Here is a 21,670-nt window from a genome sequence, read left to right on the forward strand (position 1 = left end):
ACTAGGGGTAGGGTTAGGGTTACGGGTAGGGTTAGGGGTAGGGTTACAGGTAGGGTTAGGGTTATGGCATGTGCGGATTTGGCTGCGGATCCGCAGCAGATTGGCCGCAGATCCGCAGCGGATTGGCCGCTGCGAATTCGTAGCAGTTTTCCATCAGGTTTACAGTACCATGTACACCTATGGAAAACCAAATCCGCTGTGCCCATGGTGCGGAAAATTCCGTGCAGAAACGCTGCTTTGTATTTTCCGCAGCATGTCAATTCTTTGTGCGGATTCCGCAGCGTTTTACACCTGTTCCTCAATAGGAATCCGCAGGTGAAATCCGCACAAAAAAACACTGGAAATCTGCTGGAAATCCGCAGGTAAAACGCAGTGCCTTTTACCTGCAGATTTTTCAAAAATCGTGCGGAAAAATCTCACACGAATCCGCAACGTGGGCACATACCCTTAGGGTTAGGGTTGGAATTAGGGCTATGGTTGGAAATAGGGTTAAGATTAGGCTTGTGGTTAGGGTTACGGATAGAGTTAGGGGTGTGTTGGGGTTACAGTTGTTGTTAAGGTTGGGATTAGGGTTAGGGTTGGGATTAGGGTTAGGATTAGGGTTAGGGTTGGAATTAGGGTTACGGGTGTGTTGGGGTTAGGGTTGTGGTTAGGGGTGTGTTGGGGTTAGGGTTGGGATTAGGGTTACGGCTACAGTTGGGATTAAGATTAGGGGTGTGTTGGGGTTAGTGTTGAAGTTAGAATTGAGGGGTTTCCACTGTTTAGGCACATCAGGGGTCTCCAAACGCAACATGGCGCCACCATTGATTCCAGCCAATCTTGCATTCAAAAAGTCAAATGGTGCTCCCTCCCTTCCAAGCCCCGACGTGCGCCCAAACAGTGGTTTACCCCAACATTTGGGGTACCAGCGTACTCAGGACAAACTGGGCAACAGCTGTTGGGGTCCAATTTCTCTTGTTACCCTTGCAAAAATAAAAAATTACTTGCCAAGACATAATTTTTGAGGAAAGAACAATTATTTTTTATTTTCACGGCTCTGCGTTATAAACTTCTGTGAAGCACTTGGAGGTTGAAAGTGCTCACCACACATCTAGATAAGTTCCTTCGGGGGTCTCGTTTCCAAAATGGAGTCACTTGTGGGGTGTTTCTACTGTTTAGGCACATCAGGGGATCTGCAAATGCAACGTGACGCCCGCAGACCATTCCATCAAAGTCTTCATTTCAAATGTCACTACTTCCCTTCCGAGCCCTGACGTGCGCCCAAACAGTGGTTTACCCCCACATATGGGGTATCACTGTACTCACAACAAACTGGGCAACAAACATTGGGGCCCAATTTCTCCTGTTACCCTTGTGAAAATAAAAAATTGCTTGCTAAAACATCTTTTTTGAGGAAAGAAAAATGATTTTTTATTTTCACGGCTCTGCGTTGTAAACTTCTGTGAAGCACTTTGGGGTTGAACGTGCTCATCACACATCTAGATAAGTTCCTTGGGGGGTCTAGTTTCCAAAATGAGGTCACTTGTGGGGTGTTTCTACTGTTTAGGCACATCAGGGGCTCTGCAAATGCAATGTGACGCCCGCAGACCATTCCATCAAAGTCTGCATTTCAAATGTCACTACTTCCCTTCCGAACCCTGACGTGTGCCCAAACAGTGGTTTACCCCCACATATGGGGTATCAGCGTACTCACAACAAACTGGGCAACAAATATTGGGGTCCAATTTCTCCTGTTACCCTTGTGAAAATAAAAAATTGCTTGCTAAAACATCTTTTTTGAGGAAAGAAAAATGATTTTTTATTTTCACTGCTCTGCGTTGTAAACTTCTGTGAAGCACTTTGGGGTTGAACGTGCTCATCACACATCTAGATAAGTTCCTTGGGGGTCTAGTTTCCAAAATGGGGTCACTTGTGGGGGGTTTCTACTGTTTAGGCATATCAGGGGCTCTGCAAACGTAACATGATGCCCGCAGACCATTCCATCAAAGTCTGCATTCCAAAACGTCACTACTTCCCTTCCGAGCCCCGGCATGTGCCCAAACAGTGGTTTACCCCCACATATGGGGTATCAGCGTACTCAGGAGAAACTGGACAACAACTTTTGGGGTCCAATTTCTCCTGTTACCCTTGCAAAAATAAAAAATTCTGGGCTAAAAAAAATATTTTTGAGGAAAGGAAACACATTTATTATTTTCACGGCTCTGCGTTATAAACTTCTGTGAAGCACTTGGGGGTTCAAAGTGCTCACCACACATCTAGATAAGTTCCCTTGGGGGTCTAGTTTCCAAAATGGGGTCACTTGTGTGGGGTTTCTACTGTTTAGGCATATCAGGGGCTCTGCAAACGCAACCTGACACCCGCAGAGCATTCCATCAAAGTCTGCATTTCAAAACGTCACTACTTCCCTTCCGAACCCCAACGTGTGCCAAAACAGTGGTTTACCCCCACATATGGGGTATCAGCGTACTCAGGAGAAACTGGACAACAACTTTTGGGGTCCAATTTCTCCTGTTACCCTTGGGAAAATAAAAAATTGTGGGCTAAAAAATCATTTTTGAGAAAAGAAAAATTATTTTTTATTTTCACGGCTCTGCGTTATAAACTTCTGCGAAGCACTTGGGGGTTCAAAGTGCTCACCACACATCTAGATTAGTTCCTTGGGAGGTCTAGTTTCCAAAATGGGGTCACTTGTGCGGGAGCTCCAATGTTTAGGCACACAGGGGCTCTCCAAACGCGACATGGTGTCCGCTAATGATTGGAGCTAATTTTCCATTCAAAAAGCCAAATGGCGTGCCTTCCCTTCCGAGCCCTGCCGTGCGCCCAAACAGTGGTTTACCCCCACATATGGGGTATCATCGTACTCAGGACAAACTGGACAACAACATTTGGGGTCCAATTTCTCCTATTACCCTTGGGAAAATAAAAAATTCTGGGCTAAAAATCATTTTTGAGGAAAGAAAAATTATTTTTTATTTTCACGGCTCTGCGTTCTAAACTTCTGTGAAGCACCTGGGGGTTATAAGTGCTCACTATGCATCTAGATAAGTTCCTTGGGGGGTCTAGTTTCCAAAATGGGGTCACTTGTAGGGTAGCTCCAATGTTTAGGCACACAGGGGCTCTCCAAACGCGACATGGTGTCCGCTAATGATTGGAGCTAATTTTTCATTGAAAAAGTCAAATGGCGCTCCTTCCCTTCCGAGCCCTGCCGTGCGCCCAAACAGTGGTTTACCCCCACATATGAGGTATCAGCGTACTCAGGACAAATTGGACAACAACGTTCGTAGTCCAGTTTCTCCTTTTACCCTTGGGAAAATAAAAAAAATTTCACTAAAAGATCATTTTTGTGACTAAAAAGTTAAATGTTCATTTTTTCCTTCCATGTTGCTTCTGCTGCTGTGAAACACCCGAAGGGTTAATAAACTTCTTGAATGTGGTTTTGAGCACCTTGAGGGGTGCAGTTTTTAGAATGGTGTCACTTTTGGGTATTTTCAGCCATATAGAACCCTCAAATTGACTTCAAATGTGAGGTGGTCCCTAAAAAAAATGGTTTTGTAAATTTTGTTGTAAAAATGAGAAATCACTGGTCAAATTTTAACCCTAATAACTTCCTAGCAAAAAAAAAAAAATTGTTTCCAAAATTGTGCTGATGTAAAGTAGACATGTGGGAAATGTTATTTATTAACTATTTTGTGTCACATAACTCTCTGGTTTAACAGAATAAAAATTCAAAATGTGAAAATTGCAAAATTTTCAAAATTTTTGCCAAATTTCCGTTTTTTTCACAAATAAACTCAGAAATTATTGACCTAAATTTACCACTAACATGAAGCCCAATATGTCACGAAAAAACAATCTCAGAATCGCTAGGATCCGTTGAAGCGTTCCTGAGTTATTACCTCATAAAGGGACACTGGTCAGAATTGCAAAAAACGGCAAGGTCATTAAGGCCAAAATAGGCTGGGTCATGAAGGGGTTAACCAAGCATAGGGGAAAAATTATGGAGTCACTCAATTCTGAGGACAAAATTATGGAAACATGAAAAACAAATAAAGAAACCTTCCAACACATCACTAGTAGTTTTGTACACTACCTCTGGCCTTTATTCCAGCTTGCAGTCTCTGAGGTCTGGACTTAATGAGTGTAGGATAGCTGCGGAGACACCATCACGTGTTTCTCAACGCAAGCAGTGAATAGCCAGACCTTTCCCCGGGAAGGAACAACCACGGGAAGGGCAGCATCCAGTAAAGGAAGACATCCAATACAGGAAAACCACCTATGCCAAGCATGGTATCCATCCACAGACAGCTGTTTCGGGGTGTTTGCCCCTCATCAGTGTGGAGTAGGAATCTGGCTATTAGGAGCAGTGCCTAGTAAAAGGCTGTGAAGGAACAGATGATTGGCCTCGGGGAGACCAAAACATCCAACACCGCGGAGACACCATCACGTGTTTCTCAACGCAGTGATCCAATCATCTGTTCCTTCACAGCCTTTTACTAGGCACTGCTCCTAATAGCCAGATTCCTACTCCACACTGATGAGGGGCAAACACCCCGAAACAGCTGTCTGTGGATGGATACCATGCTTGGCATAGGTGGTTTTCCTGTATTGGATGTCTTCCTTTACTGGATGCTGCCCTTCCCGTGGTTGTTCCTTCCCGGGGAAAGGTCTGGCTATTCACTGCTTGCGTTGAGAAACACGTGATGGTGTCTCCGCAGCTATCCTACATGCATTTGCATATTTCCCATAAGGGATGGGGGCAGTGTTCTGGATCACTGCGTTGAGAAACACGTGATGGTGTCTCCGCGGTGTTGGATGTTTTGGTCTCCCCGAGGCCAATCATCTGTTCCTTCACATGGACTTAATGAGTGTCACACAGGACTCTTCATCAATCTGGCTCCAACTTTCTCTGATTGCTGTTGCCAGATCAGCTTTGCAGGTTGGAGCCTTATCATGGACCATTTTCTTCAACTTCTACCAAAGATTTTCAATTGAATTGAGATCCGGACTATTTGCAGGCCATGACATTGACCTTATGTGTCTTTTTTCAAGGAATGTTTTCAGTTTTTGCTCTATGGCAGGATGCATTATCATCTTGAAAAATGATTTCATCATCCCCAAACATCCTTTCAATTGATGGGATAAGAAAAGTGTCCAAAATATCAACATAAACTTGTACATTTATTGAAGACTAGATGGTGGCCCGATTCTAACGCATCGCGTATTCTAGAATATGTATGTGGTTTATTTAGGAAGTTTTCAGAATAATACAATTTATACACAGGATTCGGCCGGCCGGGAGCGACCAATTAGCGAAGCGTGGTTCAAATTCCGCGCCAATTCATGGCCGGCCGAGTGTGACCAATCAGTGAAGCCAGGGCCAAGTGGAGGATTATCTACAGGAAGAACAAACGGATTATCCTCTGAAATTCAGGATGTCAGATCCTTCTCTGCCCTGACATGATCTGTCGGGAGGCCCCCAAATACATTATATAGTCGCCGAAACCCCCAAAATCAGTGATTTCATGTAAATTTAGTCTAATGTGTATGGGGGCGGTAGAAGGTAACTTATTGGACGCTGCCTCTTGCCCGGCCTAATAGACCTTCATACATTGCAGCCCAGACACCATTATTAGGCATGTAAATACCGTAATAACTAGGGCGCCCCATACAATCCAGTACTTGGAGACGGGGGGCATTCAGCCAAACTCTGTCACACCTTCTTAAGGTACCTTCACATGAAACGACTTTGTAACGATAACGATAGCGATCCGTGACATTGCAGCGTCCTAAATAACGATATCGTTGTGTTTGACACGCAGCAGCGATCTGGATCCCGCTGTGATATCGTTGGTCGGGGCTAGAGGTCCAGAACTTTATTTGGTCGTTAGGTCGGCTTGTATCGTCATGCTTGACATTAAAAGCAACGACGCCAGCAACGATCTGGCTAGGTTTGCTATCTATCACATCGTTACAACCACTGCTGTTTGACATGGAGCAACAACCAGCGAGAACGATATGTGAGTCGCTGTTACGTCATGGTATCGCTCCTGCATCATTCGTAAGTTGGTGTGTTTGACATCTCTACAGCGACCTAAACAGCGACGCTCCAGCGATCGCGTTTTGGTCGGATCGTTGTCTATATCGCTGCAGCGTCGTTTCGTGTGAAGGTACCTTTAGATGTCATGTTTGCTTTTCACAGCAGCAAGTGGATAAACTGCCAGGGTTTTTGTTGAATCCTCATCTGTGCCGTCCCTGCGGTGCACATCTATGTTCTGGGGCACAAGATTAATTTCTTTTTAAGAAATGTTTAACAAGTTAAAAATGATAAAACGTGTCTTCTGCTTTTTCCATGTTTTTTTTTTTCTTTTTACAAGAATTGTTGGAGCCAATTTTCTTTAGAAACATTTTAATATCTGTTTTTATTCTGGTGTTTTTGCTGTAATATAGGAAAGTCTAAGGCCAGAAATAAACCCCATAAATCTCTGTACATAGAGACTTTGGGACCAGATCATTTCTGTCTGCGTTGATTGTGGAAACAAAAAAGCTTTTCTAAAAGCCTCAAACTTCTCTGTGTGAATCAGAGCTGAGATCTAACGTGATAGAAGATTACAGTGCGGGGAAGACGGGAAACCTTCATATAGACGGCCGGTGGTGATGGATTCAGTGACCGACTCTGGCCAAATATGTCTCTAGAGCCGTAGTAGAAGATGAAGATGTCGTCCTCATCATGAAGTAGTTATTTCTCATGTCGCGTGTAATGAATATGGAGCGCCCCCACACCGCCGCAGGGCCTAGGGGTACCCGGAGCCGGGCCTCTGGGTCTCAGTCCAGGGGTTGTCACGGTGGCTAGACCCGGTCCGTGGCCCTGTCCGTCAGTGGGGGACGTCCGGTAGAATACGTGGTGGTGTAGCGGTGCAGTTGTGGGGTGCAGGTCGCGGTAAATAACGAGGACACCAGGTTGCAGTCTCTTTACCTCTTTACCGGAGATCTCTGAGTCCTCAGTCCAGGATATGGTTCACCAGGCTGCGCAAGTCCGGCCGGTCCAATGGCACTTCCAGAGCTCTCTTCACAGGTGGAAATCAGTGCCTTCCTTCTTAGCGCTATGTGTTGTAGTCCTTCCCTGCTATGCTTACGGAAAGTACCCCACAACTGTTGTGTCTGTTTCTTAAGTTCCCTCACAACAACTCGATTAACTGATCTTCTGCTAATCATCCGTCCCTTCCTGATGTTACAGTTAGAACGGCACCCGTTTGACGGGTAGGCCTGGAGTTCTTCCGGGACCCTAGAGACGCCCCTCTCCCGCAATTGCCTCCCAAGACTTCATAGGTGATTTAGGTGAGACAGCCTGCCTTAGACTGACTGTCCTGCCGCTGTTTAGAGTATTGCTTGAAGCTGTCTATTGAAATACTCCCTCGGCGTTCCGGCCACCGGTAATGCGCCTCAGTAGGATGTTGCCCCCTTCTCACAGCATCACCCCTACTGGTATTCTCCTATTGCTTCGATCTCGTTTCTCACTCAGCACAATATATCTCTCTTCTAGTCCTTCCTTAGGGCACCGCCGCTTCTCAGTGCAGGCACGGTCCCGTTACTTTCTTCCTTGTAGCCAGGTCTCCATCAGGGTCCCAAACCTGACAGAGGCCCTACCGAATCCTCTCCTGCAACACCCCCTGCCACAAGGTGTTGCCTGGTTCATATCCAGTCAGCTTTCTCCCTAACTTCCTGCCTGACCCCCAGTTTTACCTGTAAGTGGAGAGTGGCCTAGTAAATAGAACCCTTAGCTCCCCCTGGAGGCCCGGCAGTGAAATGTATTGGTGTCTGTGATACCTGATCAGATGAACTCCTTCAGTGCCATCGAACGTACCATAGCTCCCCTTAGTGGCTGAGCCATAGTACTGCAACGACCAGAACTCTGGGGCGCTGCAAATATCTCCTGCAGTATTGCTAATGCCGATTCCAGGGTCGGTAAATGAGAGGAGAATTAGCGTTATGGAAGATGAGTGTTATGACCCCAATGGCGAGGGTCTCAGAGGAACGTGTAAGTCTGCGAGATGCAAAAATCCAGCTCATAGGGCAGTGGTAACTGGATTGACCATATATCTACTCCTAACGCCAACACTAGAAGTAGCCGGGGATCATGCCTACGGTGATCGCTAGATGACTCGCGCCAGCCGGAGAATCTAACTACCCCTAGAAGAGGAAAACAAAGACCTCTCTTGCCTCCAGAGGAAGGGACCCCAAAGCAGGATAGAAGCCCCCCACAAATAATAACGGTGAGGTAAGAGGAAATGACAAACACAGAAATGAACCAGGATTTAGCAAAGAGAGGCCCGCTTTACTAATAGCAGAATATAACAAGTAACTTATATGGTCAACAAAAACCCTAACAAAATCCACGCTGGAAATTCTAGAACCCCCGAACCGTCTAACGGTCCGGGGGGAGAACACCAGCCCCCTAGAGCTTCCAGCCAAGGTCAGGATACAGATTTAGAACAAGCTGGACAAAAATACAAAACAAAACAGAAGCAAAAAGCAAGGAAGCAGACTTAGCTTTGAAAAGCAGGAACCAGGATCAGAAGACCAGAGCACAAAAGATTAGCTCTGAATTCCACGTTGCCAGGCATAGAACTGAAGGTCCAGAGAGCTTATATAGCGACACCCCTGAACTAACGACCCAGGTGAGGATAAAAGGAATGACAGAAAAACCAGAGTCAAAAAACTAGTAACCACTAGAGGGAGCCAAAAAGCAAATTCACAACAGATGAGTCTATGAGAAACGTATTCAGCTGCCGACTCCGAAGAAGAAACTGCTTGTTGTCTGTGGCCTAAATATATAGGATTTATTAGTAGATGGAAAGAAGAAAACTAAATACTGTAAAATAATAAATCTCCTCATATGTTTCCCTTATTATCCCCAGTAATTGTATTATTACACAGGATTCTTATGATGTTACATCGGCTCATCTTCTCATTCAGGTCTCTACAATATCGGATCCTCTCAGTGAAGATCTTCTACAAAAGAGAATTTACCTGATTTACCCATCACAGATGGATATGGACAGAGACAAGATGGCGGAGAGGATATTACACCTCACCCTAGAGATCCTCTTCCGGCTTACTGGACAGGTGAGAGATTCTGATGACGTCACATTACATCATTCTTATCTATGGGAATAACAGATGGACAGAACTGGAGAGGTGAGGACTCTGGAAATGTCTGTAGTGAGATTTATTAATGTGTCTCTCCATTACCAGGATTACACAGTGGTGAAGACCTCTAGTGATTGCTGTCAGGACCCTGTGTCTGAGGGATGGGGAAGACCCCTGAGCCCAATCATGGGTCCTCCACCTCACCCCCTGATACATGAGGACATCAATGACCAGAAGATCCTAGAACTCATCTACAAGATGATTGAGCTGCTGACTGGAGAGGTGACACTGCTGGGAATGCTGGGACATTATACAGTAACACTATGAAGGGATCGGGGGGATGACGGTATCATTCTATGTGTCAGGTTCCTATAAGGTGTCAGGATGTCGCTGTCTATTTCTCCATGGAGGAGTGGGAGTATTTAGAAGGACACAGAGATCTGTACAAGAACGCTATAATGGAGGTTCCTCAGCCCCTCACATCTCCAGGTAATAGACAGGACTAAATACACACGGCCTATAATTATCTGTATGTAAAGAATGAATTCACCCCCTGTATGTGTTTCCTCCAGATCTATCCAGTAAGAGGACAACACCAGAGAGATGTCCCCGTCCTCTTCTTCCACAGGACTGTAAACAGGAAGATCCCATTACTCCTCAGGATCATCAGGTAGATGGAGAGAAGGTGTCAGGAGATCTCCCCTATGATGTGTAGACGCCGGTGAAGGTTTTACGCTCAGTCTTGTTTTATCCACCAGTATTATATGTTTTATACTTGTGTAATGAGAACGGTGGAGATGGCAGGATTAGAGCTGATCATAGATGTGACTTCTCCATCTGTTGGTGACTTTTATAATATTTGTTTCAGGGTGAAGATCTGACCTATATTAATACTACAGAGACATATGTGAGGGATGATGAGTGGTGTAAAGAGGAGATTCCTACATACGACTACCCAGGTGAGTAGTGACCACTAAATGTAGAGAGGTCACAGATTCTTCTCAGTCACCGGCTGTGGCTGCTTTATCGGTGGTATAGTCCGGCCGTATTACCATGATTGCCATGGATTCTGGCCGATGAATTGGGACACATATAAATTTGTTTGTAGGATAATATGTTCTAGCAAGCTATCTGTCAAACAAATGAAAAAAAAATTGATTCGTCCAAAATTTTCCACCTCCACATTTATACCAGGAATGGCAGTAAAATTAGGGATGAATGGAGTAGCCGAATCCGAATCCTCCCATCTGGGAAATGCTACATCAAGAGGCAAAGCCCTTTGGACATTGGTGTACGCCAACTCACGAGCACTAGGGACAGCGCTAGTACTGGACATTGTTCCCTGAGTTGCAGACATTTCTCCAGAAGCGCTACTGGTCCTTCTTGTTGTACTGGTCCTTGTGTGTGAGGATGGAATCACTGCTCATTTCTCCCCACGTTATAAGGTACGTGGGGGTCCTGATGAGCACATAACCGCCGACCATAGACAAAGGGTAGATAAACGTTGGCGCTAGCAGGGCTTTGTGCAGCGCTGACGTTTATCTACCGTTGGCGGTCACAAAGCGGTTAAGATAAGGGTATCATCATTTCTGTCCAGGCCTATTTCCTGAGTTTTATTTTTTTTTTAAATTCTGTGAAAGCATGGTTGAAAAGCAATGTCTGACTTTTATTTGTTCATTTTCATAGATTTGTGATTTATTACTTTTGTCAGATTCAAGTTATTTCTGTGACCATTGTGGGGTTTTCTGTCATTAAACGAGGAGTACCAACAATTTTGACCACGTGTGTAGGAGGAGTGAATATTTTGAATCCACATCCACTTTCTGGAAATTAGCACGAAGTGGATGTGAAAATTACACGTTTGCCATTTTATTACCCAGCACATAGTGCCCAGATTGTGCTCCAGGAGACACACACCACAAAAATTGCTAAATACAGAGATCCTAAATGTTGTTTGAGCACACTGTAAGACAAGAAGTGAGAGCGGATTTGCTGGATTGGTTTATAGAAACTTTTGCTTTTCAACTGTTGCTCCTGAATCTGTTGCTCCTTTGAGCTACTAATAGTGTGGGAACCTTTTTTTTCAAAGCGAGTAAAAGTGTGAGATGGGTCACACCTATACAATACCCTCAGGGATATCAGTAGAATATAGCACGGAGAGTCTCCCAATAATTTTAAACTTAACCTTTAATCACTAAGATAAAATGGACAAACTAACATGACACAATTAACACGTGAATAAGGTGCTCGTACAAACCAGGGCTCAAGATAAAAATTGGTTTGATCTCACCAATGGGAACAGACAAACGTCCACAGCAGATTCCTCCTGTTGCTTTCTCTAAATAGGAGGGGAGGAAAGAGAGGGAGGGGATATAGGGCTTTACTAAACTTCCTATCGTGCCCCTTGTATTGCCCCTGTCCTAACAAAAGGACAGGCCCCAAGTATACCCTGCTAGGGACAATCACCATCCACTACATGTAATATATAGGTCTCCCTACGTGTTTCCTCCCCAGTCACAGGGATTCATGACTACCCATAGGCAGTGACACAAATTGTCACACCCATTGATAGGTACCCTGGCACTGCAGGGTTACTTAGATGACGGATGTCACGATTCACACCGTGACCGTCACCCCTATGTCACGGATCGGGGTGACTTCAGTCCAACAGACGGTTATCACATGTGCAGGGGGGCTTATCCTAGTTATCCCTCCACTGCTACAATGTGATGAAATTGCACCAGTTCAGCGACCATTTGGTCCAGGGCTGCCACTAGAAATTCTGGGGCCCCATACTGGCAAAATTTCCGGGGCCCCCCTTGAGACTCCGCCCAGGCTCCACCCCAGCCCCGCCTCCACCTCTGAAACTGTCCACAGTCCCACCGCTCTCTCTTGGAAAAACTCCACTTCTCACCTATCACACATTGACAGTTCCCATCACCAGATCACACATATAGTCAGCAGCTTTTGTTTTGGCCAAAAGATTTTTTAAGCCACCAAAATGACAAGGTAGACACTTTTGGCCGGGCCCTACTCTACTGTAACCTATTAAATATTTGTTAAAATATGCAATACAATTTAGGTATATTTTTATTTTTCAATTTTTAAAATGACCTATAATACCACATACAAGGAACAAATACCACAGCTCCATGACCAGACACCATATTATCACCACAGTGACCTATAATACTATCTACAAGGCACAAATACCGCCACACCATGACCAGATGACATATTACCACCACAGTGATCGAATAATATCAAATACAAGGAACAAATACCACAACATCATGACCAGACCACATATTACCACCACATAGTGAATGAATACTACAATACTGATCAATAATAAAAAAAAACCCACAATACTATCACCATAAGTGCCATTATACACAGGAGATCTGTACTTAGTATGCAGTGTCTTTGTACAGGTAATACAGTGATCACCAGTGACATTATACACAGGAGCTCTGTATATAGTGTATAGGTAATCCAGTGATCACTGGTGACATTGTACACAGGACCTCTGTATATAGTATGCAGTGTATAGTGTCAGTGTATAGGTAACACTGACTCACCAGTGACGTCTCTAGGTGAAGTCCTTCATCTTTCATCCCGCACAGACCGCCATCACTTCATCCAGCCAGGACTTGTCTCTGCAGGAAATAACACAGATATCTCGAGTTCCACTTGCAGAACACATTACTTAATTTTCCCAACTTCTACATTACACCACATGAAGAAGGCGACATAGTATCACTCTACACAGTAATAGGACCGCCCCTCCATTTAAAACAGTGTACTCAAAAAATAAAATAAATACTTCACTGCAGTAATAATATCCCTTAATTAGCCCCTATGGTAATAATATTCGCCATCCTAGCCCCCGTGTGTCTCATTCCTGGCGTCAGCCATATGTTCTCCCATCCTGCCCTAATGAGTATCCATCCTGCCCCATATGATCGCCCCATCTGTCTCCATCGTATCCATCCTGCCCCATGATCCTGCCCCATCTGTCTCCAATCCTGCCTCCAGTGTCTCCAATCATGCCCGTATCACCATTCTGCCCCATTTCCAATCATGCCCCCATTTCTGCAATCATGCCCCGTGTCTCAATTCTGCCCCATCTGTCTCCAGTCATGCCCCAGTGTCTCCAGTCATGCCGCCATGTCTGTCATCCTGCCCCCTGTGTCTCCAATCATGCCCCGTTTTTCCTTTCTGCCCCAGGTGTCCAGCTTTCCGCCCCAGGTGTCCAGCTTTCTGCCTCCCCTGTGTCCAGCTTTCTGCCCCCCCTGTGTCCAGCTTTCTGCCCCCCCTGTGTCCAGCTTTCTGCCCTGGGCCCCCCGGATCACCGCTCTCAATTAGAAAAAAAGTTCTGCTTACCTGCCTCGCTCCTGCTCTCTCCACGCAGCTGAAACGTGCACTCGACGGCGACTGACAATGACGTCAGACGCCGGCGACATGCACGCTGCGGCTGACATCAGCTGCCAGCCTATTGGCTGGCGGCTGTTAACTATTGACGTGCGGGCGCGGGCCCGCACTTCAATAGCTTTAACCAGCTGCAGCGCCGGCGCCGCTAAGGGCCCGGTTTAGCCTGCGGCTACCGGTAGGGGCCCGGTGAGCAGATGAGACGGGGCCCCATGCGGGCCCACTGGGCCCCATACGCCAGTCACGGCTGTATTGCCCTGATGGCGGCCCTGAATTGGTCTTTGGTTTTGCCTGCACAGTCAATCTGCTGTGACATGCACAAGGCCATAAGAGTGTCCTTGGACTGCTTCTTATAAAAGGTTTCTCCCAGCACAACCATGGTTGCCAAATAAAAGATAGGACAGAAAAACGAAGAGAAAGGGAAGGGATAATTACCAGTACACACAATTGTCTCGAGTCAGGACTAATAAACACTGAGTTCATTCTCCAAACTTATTTGTGCAGAGTCCTCGCAAGAACTTTTTAGTGAGAGGAATGATTGCTCAAACCAAATCACTAATGCTCTGAGATCCCACCGCACTGCCACCAATTTGTCACGATTCACACCGTCACGGATCGGGGTGACTTTAGGCCAACAGACGGCTATCACATGTGCAGGGGGCTTATCCTAGTTATCCCTCCACTGCTACAATGTGATGAAAAAACACACACAAGGCTATTGACCTCTTAGTTTACAGCAGGGGCTTATTTTAGTTATCCCACTGCTCTTCAATATACCACGAACTGCAGGGATTTATGTATATCCCGCTTTACAGTTCTGCTTGAGAATTTGCAGCTCTCTGGCGCCCCCCTTACCCTCAGGTCAGACTAGGTACTGCACCTAGAGTAATTAGTCACCAGAAAGGCTGCCTGCTTTGTACTGGCTATTGGGCAAGCTGCAGCGAGGTGATATAACTACTCCCACTCAGGCATGAACAATAATTAACAATGCCGCCGTCGCTACAACAACTCCCAAAGGCACCGTACAAGGTATGCTGCCACCAGCTTCGATTAAATGGGTCCGAAGCTAACCAAAAACAGTAGCGTAATTCCCTTCAGAAGACTTAGGGTATGTTTTAGAACAGGAGAACGAAACTAGTATTTAGATATTTTACTCCGAAAAATATTAAGGCAGTTTTTACAAAAAGGCATATAAAGATGTTACAATATGAGACAATTGAAAATATGTACAAGGTAATTATAAAAATAACAGGGGTTAAATGAGAAATTAACACTTACATGTGTTCAGGACATTGCAGGCAACCAGGCTAGTGGGCGGAGTTCCCATATGTCCCAGTTCATCAGGGATAGCAGTCAGAGCTCCTCTGGTAAGACTCAGACTAAGACTGAAGGCTGGGTTAAGTGGAGTCCCTTAAAAACCTGGAGCCTCGTGACATCACTAAAGGGGTTGAGTTAACATCGCCCTCCCCTCTCATCAGAGTTACCAAATTTAACACAAAGTGTTATAATGCTAGTACCTCCACTCCAGAATGTGTCAGAATCCCAGCACACTCCTCATTCATCTTCTTTTACCATTGGCTTTCTATGGGTAGTAAATTCAGGCTCGTTCGGATGCCCGATTCCGGAGAAATCTGTACTCTGTCCCTGTTGGAACTAGAGGCTCCCGCTTACAGTGGCTCATAAATCCGCCAATGGAGATTCGCAAAATAGATTTATTATTTTCCTAGCCAAAATCGTTGGCCCAATATCTTACAATATTTGAACAAAGAACTTCATGGATTTTGGGAAATTTTATACCAGTTCTAGCTGATTCTAGATGGGAGGAGGGATGAGTAAGTTGCCCAGAGCCTGGAATTTACAGCTAGCAATAAAACCTTCTCATACACACAGCAGAAACACACAGAGAAGGTGTTTTTTTTTTTATCCCACAGCATGGGTCTGACAGGCAAAGCTACAAAATCATATTACATTTCATACAATATTGTGACAACGGACACTTAATTTTTTGCATACTTTATGTCCCATTGGCTTTAAATCAACTCCCCTGATGAATTCCTGTGACTGGGGAGGAAAAACATAGGGAGACTTATATATTGTATGTAGTGGATGATTGTTGTTCCTAGCAGGGTATACTTGGGGCCTGTCCTTGTTAGGACAGGAGCAATACAAGGGGCATGACAGGGAGTTTAGTAAAGCCCTATACCCCCTCCCTCTTTCCTCTCCTCCTATCTAGAGAAGGCAACAGGAGGAACCTGCTGTGGACGTTTGTCATTCCCATTGGTGAGACCAAACCAATTTTTATCTTGAGCACTGGCTTGCATGAGCACCTTATTCACATGTGTTAATTTTGTCATGTTAGTTTGTCCATTTTATCTTAGTGATTAAAAGTTAAGTTTTAATTATTGGGAGATTCTCCGTGCTATATTCTAACCTCTGTTTATCCATTGATCGATGATGGACCTGACAGGGGACTTGTTTTTTTGTGAGATAAGAATTGGTATTATTTTTGCCTACATAACATTGATTGATTCTTTTTATTCAATATTTTGGAGGCAGAATGAACAAACTGTTGAACACCACATACTACTGGTTACTGGTTAATCTAACAAGGTTTTCTATTAGACTGTGAACAGTCATTGTTTGGTAAATAATGAAAGTTTTTACATAGCTGGCCATTTTTATGAATGGTTTAAGTTGAAATGTTCAAAAATATAAAACTCAAAGATATTTTATTACAAAAAAATGTTGTTGTTTTTTTATCTTAGCAGATGACTGTATCAGGAGCTCAGAGGGACAGTTGACATCTTCAGTTTTTAAATCTGATGATCTTGAGATCCTACAAGATACAACTGAAGGGAATGCCATTATTCCAGATATAGCATCATCCATTCACAGCAAAGATCTGTCATCTGGTCCTATGAAACAGCTCCCATCTTCTGATTCATTGCTAACTACTAAGGAAAATCAAAGTCATAAACGAGGCATTAAAAGACAAACTGCTCCTAAAGCAAATAAGTCATTTTCCTGTTCAGAATGTGGGAAATTTTTTAACCAGAAATGGCATCTTGTTAGTCACCAGAGAAATCACACAGGAGAGAAGCCTTTTTCCTGTTCAGAATGTGGGAAATGTTTTAACCGGAAATCAAATTTGGTTAATCACCATAGAACTCACACAGGGGAGAAGCCTTTTTCCTGTTCAGAATGTGGGAAATGTTTTAAATGGAAAATAAATCTTGATAGCCATCAAAGAATCCACACAGGGGAGAAACCTTTTACCTGTTCAGAATGTGGGAAAGGTTTTAACCAGAAATGGCATCTTGTTAGACATCAGAGAACTCACACAGGGGAGAAGCCTTTTTCATGTTTAGAATGTGGGAAATGTTTTAAATGGAAAATAGATTTGGTTTATCACCATAGAACTCACACAGGGGAGAAGCCTTTTTCCTGTTCAGAATGTGGGAGATGTTTTAACCAGAAATGGAATCTTGTTAGACATCAGAGCAGTCACAAAGAGGAGAAGCCTTTTTCCTGTTCAGAATGTGGGAAATGTTTTATCCAGAAAACAGATTTGGATAGGCACTATAGAACTCACACAGGGGAGAAGTCTTTTTCCTGTTCAGAATGTGGGAAATGTTTTACATGTAAATCACTGCTTGTTACTCACCATAGAATTCACACAGGGGAGACGCCTTTTTCCTGTTCAGAATGTGGGAAATGTTTTATCCAGAAATCAGATTTGGTTAGGCACTATAGAACTCACACAGGGGAGAAGTCTTTTTCCTGTTCAGAATGTGGGAAATGTTTTACACGTAAATCACTGCTTGTTACTCACCATAGAATTCACACAGGGGAGAAGCCTTTTTCCTGTTCAGTATGTGGGAAATGTTTTAACCAGAAATCAGATTTGGTTAGGCACCATAGGACTCACACAGGGGAGAAACCTTTTTCCTGTTCAGAATGTGGGAAATGTTTTAACCAGAAATCAGATTTGGTTAGGCACCATAGAATTCACACAGGGGAGAAGCCTTTTTCCTGGGATTTGTTTTAACAGGAAAGCGCTTCTTGTTAGGCATCAGAGCAGTTACACAGAGAAGCCTTTTTAATTTTCTTAATGTGGGAAATACTTTACTTGGAAATCAACTGTTAATAAACATCAGAGACATCTGGAGCGCCCCCAGTAGGGCAGTGGGGTACTCGGTACCGGGTCCTTCCGTTCTCGGCGGGGATGTCACGGTGGCTGACCTGGTCCGTGGCCCTAGGGGCGTCCATTGATAAATGGGGAAAGGCCTTTAAAGGGAATAGTGTTTGTGACCCCACCTGTGGTGTTCGGTCAGGGTGACTGACGCTGCTTAGGGGTCCGCTGGGGTGATGTAATGGCAGCTAGATGGTATACCTTCCCACAGGTGAAGTGTATCCCCAGGGCTTCCCAGAGTGTAGATGGTGAATGGTGTGAGTCGTAGTGAATAACGAGGACACCAGGTTGCAGTCTATTTACCTTTACTGAATGCTTCAGTGTCCGCAGTCCAGGGTACCAGACCACAGGGCAGGCAGAGTCCGGCTGGTCTGAAGGCAAATCCAGAGTCCCATTATCCAGGTGGAAATCAGTAGACTTCCTCTAGCGCCTGGGTTTTGGAGATGTTTAGTCTCTTTCTCTCTGTCCCCGATGGTTAAGATAGGACAAAATCCGTATGACTGGTGGCCTGAAGCTTTTTTCAAGGACCCTACGACGCCCCTGCCCCCACAAGTTGCCACTATGCCTCCTGAGTTTAAGGTCGGGCAGCCAACATGGAATTAACTGTCCTGCCAGTCTCTGAAGTAAAGCGTAGAGATCCTTACTCCCTCGGTATTCTGGCTACCGGATTACTGCGCCTCAGAAGGAGGCAGCCTTTCACAGGGCAGAACTCCTTCTGATTTCCTCTCCTTTTTGCTATGACTTTGTTTCTCACCCTCTGCAATACACTTCTCTAATGTCTCTTTCCTAGGATGCTGCCGCACATGGGGCAGGCGCAGCTCCGTGGACCCTCGTCCTCCTCAGACCAAAGTCTGGATCTGGCTGGAGGTCACTCCAGCCAGCTTCTGCCAAACTCCGTCGGGTTCTGACTAACTTTCTATCCAGAGCACCAGTTTTACCTAATTGTTAGGAGTGCCCTAATAGATAGGAGCGTAGCTCCCCCTGGCGGCCTGGAGTGTAAAGTGTGTTGTATGGATTGTGTTACCTGGCAAAGAGATTTTCTTTATTGCCTTCAGATGTAATATCACTCCCCCTGGTGGAAGAACGACACTACTGCAACGACCAGGACTTTGGGGCGCTGCACATCACATAGGGGAGAAGCCTTTTTTATGTTCATAATGTTGGAATAGTTTTAACCAAAATTGAATCTTCTTAAATGGGTTATCTCTTGTCATTCCTCATGTTTGCTGACAAAAGGATAAAACTAAACTTTATTTATTCCAAATGTAAAACTATACCCATAATTTACCCCCTGAAGGTTAGTCAGTAGGTGACTAATAGAAAAAACATGTACCCCACATTTCATTATATAGGGTGAGGTGACATATACACCCTCACTCTCCAAGCCTCTCATTTCTACAGGTTTCATCGTCGTCACCAAAGGCGACTCATCAGGAGACTATTTAATATTGACCTATATTTAAGCAAAACTAGACAAAAAAAAACTAAAACCATGTATCATGTTATCCGAAACAGTCAGAAAACCAGCCACATATTGGCAGATCCCAGACCTCAAACTATATACTTCATAAGTTTATAAGCCACTCCAGTGTCAGGAATAGATAGTATGTCTAGTATGTATAAACCGCTGCATGACCAGCTCTATCCTCACCTACTGTATTCTCACCCATCCCTTGTAGATTGTGAGCCTTCGCGGGCAGGGTCCTCTCTCCTCCTGTACCAGTTGTGACTTGTATTGTTCAAGATTATTGTACTTGTTTTTATTATGTATACCCCTCCTCATATGTAAAGCGCTATAACAATAAATAATAATAATAATGTATGGAGGATCTGTGCCATTATTTAGTATGAAAATGTCACGGAGTGACTGGCCCAGTGTGACACAACCCAGCAACATACAGCATTGTATCTTAATTAACCAGAAAACTATTTTTAGCAAATGAAGAATAATAGAATGTTATCTGTATGTTGGTTTTCAAATTTAAGTGTTGATTTCTGGTTGGTCAAGAAAACAGACTTTTGTTAAGGTACCGTCACACTCAACGAGAACGACAACGATCCGTGACGTTGCAGCGTCCTGAATAGCGATCTTGTTGAGTTTGACACGCAGCAGCGATCTGGATCCTGCTGTGATATCGCTGGTCGGAGCTAGAAGTCCAGACCTTTATTTCGTCGCTGCTCACCCCGATATTTACCCTGGTTACCATTGTAAAAGTAAAAAAAAAATAACAGTACATACTCACATTCTGATGTATGTCACGTCCCCCGGTGTCCACAGGGTTAAAACTGCTTTCGGCAGGAGCGCTGCTTAATGCACGCGCTAATGCCGAGAGCTTCCCTCTGACTGTGTGAGCGCCGGCAGGCACAGCGGTGACGTCACCTCTGTGCTCTGCTTTACGGCGGCGCTGACACAGTCAGTGCAGGGAAGCTCTCGGCAGGAGCGTGCATTAAGCAGCGCTCTTGCCGACAGCAGTGGACGCCGGCGGGGGACGTGACAGACATCAGCATGTGAGTATGTAGTGTTTTTTTTTTACTTTTACAATGGTAACAAGGGTAAATATCGGGTTACTAAGCGCGGCCCTGCACTTAGTAACCCAATGTTTACCCTGGTTACCCGGGTGCTGCAGGGGGACTTCGGCATCGTTGAAGACAGTTTCAGCGATGCCGAAGTCTTACCCCTGATCGTTGGTCGCTGGAGAGAGCTGTCTGTGTGACAGCTCCCCAGCGACCACACAATGACTTACCAACGATCACGGCCAGGTCGTATCGCTGGTCGTGATCGTTGGTAAGTCGTTTAGTGTAACGGTACCTTTAGTGTAAGCCTGGAATATTGACTTTTATTGTGGCTTATCCTTGATCTCTAGTGATGTGTGCTGTTATGCTAATTATGCATTGTTTTATTGAGCCAGTTTGTTCACTTCTAAAGCAGAGAGGGAAAAGCTATGCAGATAGTTTAAATAATCAAGTAAGGGTACTGTCACATAGTGCAATTTTCGTCGCTACGACGGCACGATCCGTGACGTCGCAGCGTCGTATGATTATCGCTCCAGCGTCGTAGACTGCGGTCACACTTTGCAATCACGGCGCTGGAGCGATGCCGAAGTCCCCGGGTAACCAGGGTAAACATCGGGTTACTAAGCGCAGGGCCGCGCTTAGTAACCCGATGTTTACCCTGGTTACCAGCGTAAACGTTAAAAAACAAACAGTACATACTTACATTCCGGTGTCTGTCCCTCGGCGTCTCAGCTTCTCTGCACTGTGTAAGCACCATAGCCGGAAAGCAGAGCGGTGACGTCACCGCTGTGCTCGCTTTCCGGCCGGCAGGCGCTCACACAGTGCAGAGAAGCTGAGACGCCGGGGACAGACACCGGGATGTAAGTATGTACTGTTTGTTTTTTTAACGTTTACGCTGGTAACCAGGGTAAACATCGGGTTACTAAGCGCGGCCCTGCGCTTAGTTACCTGATGTTTACCCTGGTTACAAGCGAACACATCGCTGGATCGCTGTCACACACAACGATCCAGCGATGTCAGCGGGTGATCAAGCGACGAAAGAAAGTTCCAAACGATCTGCTACGACGTACGATTCTCAGCGTGATGTCTGATCGCAGTAGCGTGTCAGACACAGCGATATCGTAACGATATCGCTAGAACGTCACGAATCGTGCCGTCGTAGCGATCAAAATTGCACTGTGTGACAGTACCCTAATGCTATTTGATCTCGTCTGCATTCTTGCCCTTTATGTAAATAGAACACAACACCAATTATGAAACCCACGGTGGTTAGCCGCACATAATATGAATACCTATAAACAGGCACCACTCATTGATGATATAAAAAACTCTTTATTCAATATGAGAAAACACCAAACATGGTGAAAATAGCCCACACTGGGCGGC

General features: G+C 45.0%; 1 protein-coding gene across 1 annotated transcript in view; it reads left to right on the plus strand.

Annotated features, from left to right (window-relative positions):
* The window catches only part of LOC143766837 (uncharacterized), a 37,504-nt gene extending 17,446 nt beyond the window's left edge, over positions 1–20,058 (plus strand). Inside the window, exons 2-7 of the mRNA XM_077254820.1 lie at positions 8,974–9,123; positions 9,253–9,429; positions 9,513–9,636; positions 9,720–9,817; positions 10,016–10,106; positions 16,344–20,058. Of these exons, the coding sequence (XP_077110935.1) occupies positions 9,046–9,123; positions 9,253–9,429; positions 9,513–9,636; positions 9,720–9,817; positions 10,016–10,106; positions 16,344–17,626 (1,851 nt within the window). The 5' untranslated portion in view covers positions 8,974–9,045 and the 3' untranslated portion in view covers positions 17,627–20,058. The remainder of the gene's footprint in view (positions 1–8,973; positions 9,124–9,252; positions 9,430–9,512; positions 9,637–9,719; positions 9,818–10,015; positions 10,107–16,343) is intronic.
* The last annotated feature ends 1,612 nt before the right edge of the window (positions 20,059–21,670 follow it).

Source organism: Ranitomeya variabilis, chromosome 4 (assembly GCF_051348905.1).
Source record: "Ranitomeya variabilis isolate aRanVar5 chromosome 4, aRanVar5.hap1, whole genome shotgun sequence".
NCBI classification, from domain to species: domain Eukaryota; kingdom Metazoa; phylum Chordata; class Amphibia; order Anura; family Dendrobatidae; genus Ranitomeya; species Ranitomeya variabilis.